The 8767-nt window shown below is 40.0% G+C and overlaps 1 protein-coding gene across 1 annotated transcript; it reads left to right on the forward strand.

Moving 5' to 3' along the window:
• The first annotated feature begins 4859 nt into the window (after nt 1-4859).
• LOC114177010 (2-hydroxyisoflavanone dehydratase-like) lies at nt 4860-6249 on the forward strand. Its single transcript, XM_028062227.1, has one exon. It carries the CDS (start codon nt 5105-5107, stop codon nt 6032-6034), a length of 930 nt encoding a protein of 309 aa, XP_027918028.1. The 5' UTR covers nt 4860-5104; the 3' UTR covers nt 6035-6249.
• The last annotated feature ends 2518 nt before the right edge of the window (nt 6250-8767 follow it).

The raw sequence follows: 8767 nt of genomic DNA on the forward strand, positions 1-8767 counted from the left end.
CATGTATTCCAATATATTCCCTCAGGTTTGTCACTTTTCACTATGCATTTTTCATACCATTCCTAACTCTTAACACACTTGGGTCTTTGCTACTACTCAGTTATCACTCCCAACTCATTACTCAACTCCTAGAAATGTTGTTTACGTTCTGGGTGGATTTGGCGCCTAATATCACTTCCAATGCCTCAATCTCTTCCTTTTCTGCCCCCCCCCCCCAAACTCACTTATTAGTACTGGTTTAGGCAGAACTTTGTAATGTGCTAAATTCCCAAATTCTTCCTATCTCAACTCAATCCCTCGTTTCACATATGCCTAATTCCCAAATTACATTTCCCAAGTCCATTCGTTTCCCTATCTGAACACCAAAATTACCCAACATCAACACTGTCTCTTGTAGCCATGCAGAATCAATGTTGTTGCGATGACGCTTAGCGGCAAGCCCCGTGCCGCCAGGCGGCGCATGTGTTTCTGGGCAATTTCCCAGACTTTACAGCACCCGCGAAGAATCTCCCACACCATTTGGATGCTCTCCTATTTCTATCTCAATCGATTCCTTCCAAGAACATGATACTAGTGACACCAATAATCACTTTGCCTAATTCCAACAGAAGTTGTTTTAGTATAATTAACACTATCGAGCTTAATTCTACCAAACCTCTAATATAAAAACCCTAAGACTTCAATTATATTGTTCCATCATATTACACCATCAATTACACTAAAAATCAATGAAATACATGTTATATCATCCCTTAACTACCACTTGGCTTTTCCCCGATCAAACTCATTCCAGAACGCACAAAATCACAAAATCGAGCCTAACAGACTCGCGTCGCCTAGCGGAAATTCATCACCGCCAAACAGTTCATCAGAGAAACCCAGAAATGGGTTACAAGCTTGCGTCGCCTGACGGTACAGGGCTTCATCACTAGGCGATGCCTCCAGGAAACTCAGAAAACACACAAAAGGGTATGAGCCGCCTGGCGGCTATGTATAGCCCGCCAGGCGATTTCTGGAAAATTTTCAGAAATCAGAAATTCACATATATAATAGGGATCATGCATTCAAGTTATCATACTTTTCATGTAATTATTGAGACAAATAAAGAAATCAGAGTCTAGCTCCCTTAACCTGATCTCTTTTGCTTAGAACTTTGAAAATTCTCCCTTGATCACCAATGGCCCTCCTTGGTTCTTCTCAATTCAGCCCCAAAACTCCCCTTAACACTCTCAATCCTCACAACACTCAATTTTCACACTTCTCTCTCTAGGCTGAATGTCAAATGCAGAAAACCTTTCTTCTCTCTCTCAATTTTCTTTTTAATGGTGTCTTAAAAGTGCATTAAAATCCCAAAACGAAAATTTTCCTATTGATGGTGTTAATTGTCATTCAAGCACCCTTAAGTGACTGTTTTCCCAGCCCCCTTGGCTGCTAGGATTTCATCTACCCTTTCATATTCAAGCCAAAACTAACAATAGCAAAAATAAAGTTTAATTTGGATTTTCCAAGGCTTGAACCTATAATCATGCCAATGTCAAGTCAATGCCAAACCATCATGTCAATTCATGTTTCGTGATAACTAATATAATTCAAGTATTATATCCTTCCACAACATGATAACATATATAACAAAACAATAATAAATAAATAACACATAAATGGCATACATAGGACTCAAACTCAAGTCCTCTCACACATTTAAGTACTCTCAACTACTTGAGCTAGAACTTTTCCATGTCATGAAATTTAGAGTTTAATGTCATAAAGACTTCCACTACCCACATTTATTAATTAATTAATTATTTAATTAATTAAATTCTACGGGTTTTACACTTACTTCTACATTTGTCACTCATAGGTATGTCTTCATCTTCATGTTCATCTTTTGGCCTTGTCTTTAGGCGCCTCTTTCAATGACCGATGATGGTGTGGGAGGTCACCCCTATGAGTGAGGATTCCTCCCTAGATAACTATCTTGTTTATGAGGAGAGGGTCTTCATAGAGCCCCTCTCCGTCGCACCTTCTGTGGTGGCCTTCTTTAGGCTGCCATCACGGCTCCAAAAAAGAAGAAGAAACTAGCAAAGGGTAAGAAGATTGTTCTTCCCATGACTCAGGCTAAGTCATCTGTTCCTACGGCTCGGGGGAATGAGCAATCTCCTCTTATTAGGAACCCTAGGTATATTTGATTCTGGACAAGGTGGCCTTCTTCATCCTTGAGTACCTTATTGAGGTAAAATTGTTCGAGTTGATGTCTACCTTCACCTTCTACCCGAGGGCTTATCGGCCTTCCTTGTTCCCTAGGTGATAGGGTATTCCCTCGTTCTGCCGAGGAGGACAAGGTTTTGACATATGTATATGAGTATTTCCGTGATTTCGATATTTCTTTTTCTCTGTCTGAGTTTGAAAGTGATCTTTTATCAATTATGTCTGTTACGCAGAGTCAACTTCATCCTAACGGTTGGAGTTTTGTAAAGGCTTTTGAGATCGTTTGTGAGCATCTCTACCTGATCCTCACACCCAATATGTTCATGTATTTCTATCTGATGAAACACAAGGCTAAGATCGACTGGATTTTGTTGAATGGCGTCACACACGGTTCTTTGTTCACCATGTATTCCTAGTCCTTCAAGAACTTCAAAGACAAGTTCTTTAAGTTGAAGTTGTAGGTGGCCCATACCCCGACTCTAAAGCCTTCCACGAGCATGCCAGTTGTGGCGGCTAAAATGGTAGACCTGACCACTGGCGATGCATCTGGACAACCCGCGGAGGTTGGCCTCGGCGGGAATCCTTTAAATGACGGGGCTTCCTGAGGGCCAATTGCTCAAGGTGGGACTTTGTTTGTTGGTCCTTCTGTAGTGCCTCCATCCACTTCGAGGAATGTCCCAGGCTTTGCCAGTAAGGGACTTGTCTTTCGGCTGGAACACGCCTCCGCCATCGCGCCTAACGTTGAATCCCTATGGCACCATGACATGCGCAGGAGCAACATTAAGAGTGACCACCTGTCAGAGGCTACCTTCATAAAATAGTTGATCAGTCCTCGGTCGGGAATTGAATAGCCATGTGGGCTGTGGATACCACGACCCCTAATGCATTCAGATTCTTATGTTTGATTAGTTTGTTGTAGGATATTCCTGCCTCGATGATGGGATACCACACCATCACAGTATAATGGGCTTCTATTGTGCTAAAGGTCCTAAATAAATCAATATAACCTCTAGTGTCGACCCTTTCTCCTATGAAATTGAGCGACGACTCAAGGTACAACTAGATTAGATTGGTTAGGATTTCTAGCTTCTTAAACTCATGCCAGAACAGGATGTCCGCTAAGCTTCCTTGGTCTGTGAGGATTTTGAGGATTCTTCAATTGGCGATGGTTGTTATGACAAACATGGGGTTGTTAGAGAAAGTTATGGAAGGTAGGCATCATGGTAGGAACTGGCTTACCTAGTTGATGCTCCTCAAGAATCGTTAGGGCGCCCAGGAATGGAGTGAGGCATTGGCCTGAGGATTCCCTCTAGGCGACTGGGATCGGCCTTTCCAGTGCTGCACGTAGTGAGGAGACTCATTGTTGGTAGAGGAGTGTCAAGTGTGTACGACGGATGAAGGTGGTTCCCTTCGAGGCTGCGGGGGAGCTCTTCCCTCCTCTAGGGTGGCTAGTTTTTGGTTCAACGCTTGAAGGTTGGCCTGTTGTTGTGCACGTAAGGCAATGATTTTGTCACCATGACGTCTATGTTGTCACTCATTCTCCTAGATTGGATTTGAATATGACCCAGTAGAGTTGTCACTAGGTTTGATTCCATCTCGTATGAGAGTTGAGCTTGGCTCCTAGTGGTGACTATAAAAGTGTGAGGTCTAGGCAAAGTTTTACCAGGTCCCATGGTGGGCTTCAAATGTTTTTGCTGGGGTCTTGAAGTGAGCTTTCAGACAAGTGGCAAGATTTGGGTGGTTTTGATAGGCCTCGATGAGATACTTTCAAAGGTTGAGACACAAACCTCCATGTTCTTTGGAGATGAGGCTAATTGGGCCTTATTTGTATTACTTAGCATCATCTATTGGGTCGGATAGGTACAATAAGTAAATCTTAATTTTCTTGTAGTGTTAATAGATGTAATAGAATAAATTTAATTGTATATGTTTAAAAAATAATTTTTAAATAAAATTTTTAAATTGACAGTATAAAAAATATTTTTAAAAAATTAAATTAAAATTAATTTTAAATAAAAATAAAATTGTATTCTAATCTTTTAATATATAAAATAATGATATATTAAAGGGTTAAGTATGTTTTTAGTCCTTGAACTTTGACTCAAAATTGGAATTCGTCTCTTTCTGAAACTTCGATACATTTTATACGTCTTTTTTTTTTACGTGTCGAACGTTTTTCATATTAGTATTGGAGTTTTTTACATTGTTTGACACATTCTTGATTCAATATCTACTGAGAAATATGTTTGACACTTCAAAAAACGTTAACGTAATTGAGTTAAAAGAACTATATTCATTCATTTTTAAAGTTTAGGGACCAAAATATATTGAAGTTTCGGACAGGGACGAAACCCAATTTTAGATCAAAGTTCAGGAACTAAAAATATACTTAACCCTATATTAAAATAGTAATATACTAGAATAAATGATTTAACTTGTATTAACATTGAAATTTGTTAATTTTATTTATTTATTTATTAATAAATTGAAACTATTCATCAAAATGTATAGAAACCTAATTATGTATAAACTTTAGTAACTTGTTTAGTAGTTTGAAGGGAAAGCCATAACATTATCTTTTTCGTGTTTTCCATGATAATTTCCTTGCACATTAAATATGTGGTTTTGGGTCCTCTAAGGGAACAGGCCGAAAAGGTTGAAACAACGTTGAATAATTTGCGCCGGACCACGTTAAGGACAAAGATATTATGGATTGGTGTAAATTTCAGAAAGCAGTTAAACCGTTCATTATGGCATTGTCTCTAACCATCGACCATTCCCTGTTGTTTCTGCCAACCCTTTCTCTTTTATTCATTGCTAACAACACCAAACTCTCTCACGATCTCTTTTTCACACTTTTTCTTATTCCATCTTTCGTACATCTTTTCTCATCACTGCAATGGAACCAAACACCAACAAAGGCGAGGTTGTCCGCGAGTTTCCTCACCTCTTCCGCGCCTACAAAGACGGCAGCATCGAGCGTCTCCTCGGCACGGAAACCACTCCTGCCGGAATCGACCCCACCACCGCCGTTGAATCCAAAGACGTCACCATAAATCCCCAAACCAACGTCGCCGTCCGCCTCTACCTCCCTTCCGCCGCTTCCTCCTCCTCCCAGAAACTCCCTATTCTCGTCTACATCCACGGTGGCGCCTTTTGCGTCTGCACCCCCTTCAACCCGGCCTACCACAGCCACCTCAATACAGTCTGCGCCGGCGCCAATGTTATCGTCGCCTCCGTTCACTACCGCCTCGCCCCGGAGCACCCCCTTCCTGCCGGCTACAACGACGCCTGGGAAGCCTTCCTGTGGGTCGCCTCCCACGCTACCGGTGCCGGCCCGGAGCCCTGGCTCAACGCCCACGGCGATCCAGAAAACGTGTTCATCGCCGGTGACAGTGCCGGCGGCAACATCGCCCACAACGTGGTGATGCGAGGCACTGCAGAGGGTTTCGCGGGATTGAGCCTCCAGGGGATGGTGCTGCTTCACCCATTCTTCGGGAACGATAAAAAGGACGAGCTGGTAGCGTATCTGTACCCTACATACGAAGGACCGAGCAACATGATGATCCACGCCCCGCTGGATCCGAAACTGTCGGATCTGGCGTGTCCGAGGTTGCTGATCTTCGTGTCGGAGAATGATTTTCTTAAGGACAGAGGCTGCAGCTATTACGAGGCGCTGAAGAAAACTGGGTGGAAGGGTGAGGTGGAGAAGGTGGAGTTCCCCGGAGAAGACCATGTGTTTCATCTTCTTCAGCCTTCTAAGCAAAACGCTTTGGATCTCGTTCAACAGTTTATCGCATTCTTGAAGCAAACCCCCTCCACCACCTGATTCATTGGTTAGATTATGATCACTCACTTTCTCATACTACTCTTTTTTTTTTATTATTGCTTTTCTTAAGCCTTCTACCTTTGGAAGCTCGTGCTCTGTGGATTTCTCTGTCTTCTTCTCCAGCTATAGCCATAGCAGGGAGAGAATTTTCATGTGAATTGAACTCAGCACAGAATTTTGTTCTCTATGTTGTTTTTTTTTTTTTTTTCTGAATTCAAATGAATACAGACATGTAACTGTCTTTCAATACTTCTTCGTTTTCTTTCTGGTTTCTATCCATAAGTCATATGTGAATACATACATCCATTATTTTGCCCGAATAAGTGGCTATACTGTAATGACGCACTACAGAAAATTTGATTTGTAACGTCACTTAAATATCAGTTATTTAGTATTAGTTTTAACCGAAATATGCGTTATTTAGCGGTAGATTTAACCTTTCTTATTTCTTTCTCTGTTTTAAAGCATTATAATATCGGTTTAATATAATCATTAAAATAACTCTTATTAAAATAATTAAAGTTATATATTATTTAGCGGCGCTTAATATTTAATATTTAGTAGTGATTATAAATTGACAATAAAATCATAATTTTTTTAAATAAAAATAGATATTGCAATTGATAAGGAAAAGTGAGCCTTTTATAGCTTATACCTTAAATAGATTTTTTTTTTCTGATAAACTTTTGTAAAATTTAAAGCACAAGACTTGATAGGTAAAGAAGTTTGTAGGTTAATAAAGCATTCGCAACTTGATACCAACACGAAGAAAATTTACCAAAATTCAACTAAATATTACTCTTGGACACATCACAATAATGGTACACAATTCTAATTTCTCATGGCTATAGGGTTCAGTCTCGGGATTCTCTCTATAACATAGAATACACGGCTTGTTGCAACAGTCCTTTGAGCAAATGGTCTAAAACATGAAAGTGTCGGTGCCAATCCTCTGCAAATAGAACTAACTAAACTTTTAGTTTCTATACAAGATCAATATAAAAATTTTTGCGCCTTCAATCAATTAGAAACTATAATATGTACAATGCTGGTAGAGCTCCAAAGGTACATAAAGAGCTCCATGGCAGCGAAAATGGATGAAGGAATGGAGGCAAATTGGAAAGCACTTGCAAGCAATGGAAGGTGAAAGAGGTGATAGGATTTCCTAATCTATGCTAGCCTAAGGAAGGTGGCTAGAGGTAGAGAGAGGAAATCTCTAGAAAATGGTGACTCTCAAAGACAATAGAGGGAGGAGTGCTCTCAACTCAAGTTGCATCTATTGCATAAAATTTCAAGAGTGTCTACAAATGAGTGAAATTTTGGCTTTTATATGAAGCCATGTACACATGAGAAAGGAGAGCCATTGGATGGAGTGGGCCTTGATCTTGGCCCTTAGATCAAGCTAGGAGAAGGAGATAAGATCATGCCCCTTGGATCTTGGCTTGAAGAACAAGAAGGATTCTTAGCCTTTAGATGTGATGACCAACTTCAGTCAAACTATGAAGCAAATGAGCCTCCTTGTCTTGAAAATCTTGGCCATGTATGAAGAGAATTGGGCCGAGCCCAATTTTAACCCATCCTATGTTCCTTTCATGTCTTATGTATTATTGGAAAGCAAAGCCCAAACAATGACCCAATTTAAATCTACACTACTATATTTACATGTACTTCTTCAAGTCTTTGTGATCTCTTTGGCCCATGTAAAGAATGTGAGAAGCCCATTGATTTTGTGATCATCTAATGGGAGGCCCTTTTGAATCTTTTTCATCATTGATCTTGTAATTGGGTCTTTTAATGGGCTTGGGCTTGAAGGTGCAATTGGGCTTGGTGGGGTCACATCAAATGCTTAAGATAGTTATTGTAAAAATAATACTCAAGTATTTATTTTTATCTTACTTTCACTTTTGCAGTTAGACCACCATAATGTGCTTTATAAGTCATGTCACAAAACATTGTCAATATACATTACAAAAGTAATCGATATTACTCACGCTTAAAATCTATCCGTTACCAATAAAATTTTAATTTTTTTAACATTGATTGAATTTGTTGTTTAATGGTGGTTAAACCACCACTATTTCTTTTTCCCTAGTTAGCTCACTGCCATAAAATTCAGCGTCATAAAGGATAATAACATCAATTTGATATAACCATCAAAATAACTGTCACTAAAATTATTAACATCGGTTTGAACTGTCTTAGTGGAGCCACGTGCATGAAGGTGAAGAAGAGAACTCCATGGATGAGTGATGGTTAGCGGAAGCTAGGTGAAGGATGAAGGTTGATATCAACAATGGAGTGAAAGGTGAGAAATGGATTCTATCTTAGAGAAGATAGAGGAAGGTGGCTAGAGGAGACATTTCAATCCTCTAGCTCAATTGACTCTCAAAAGGCAATAGGAGTGGAGTTTTCTCAACACTAAACATCTATTACTTAAAAGTTCAAGAGTGATTACAATATCCTAAAATTTAGACTTTTATACGAAAGCAAATACACATAAGCACTCTTAGCCCTTAGATGAGAAAGGCATTCAATCTTGGCCATGGAAGATAGCTTGGAGAAGGAGCAATGCTCACGCCCATTGGATGATACCTTGGAAAAGGAGGAAGCATTCCAAGCCCTTGGATGTATTGGATCTGTAAGGTGTAAGAAGGAATGTTAACTTCCACTTAGTCCACCTTGGACCTTTGGTAGCTCACGACCAAATCTCCTATTGGGCTTAGTCAAGCCCAA

Source organism: Vigna unguiculata, chromosome 3 (genome assembly GCF_004118075.2).
Source record: "Vigna unguiculata cultivar IT97K-499-35 chromosome 3, ASM411807v1, whole genome shotgun sequence".
In the NCBI taxonomy this organism is placed as follows: domain Eukaryota; kingdom Viridiplantae; phylum Streptophyta; class Magnoliopsida; order Fabales; family Fabaceae; genus Vigna; species Vigna unguiculata.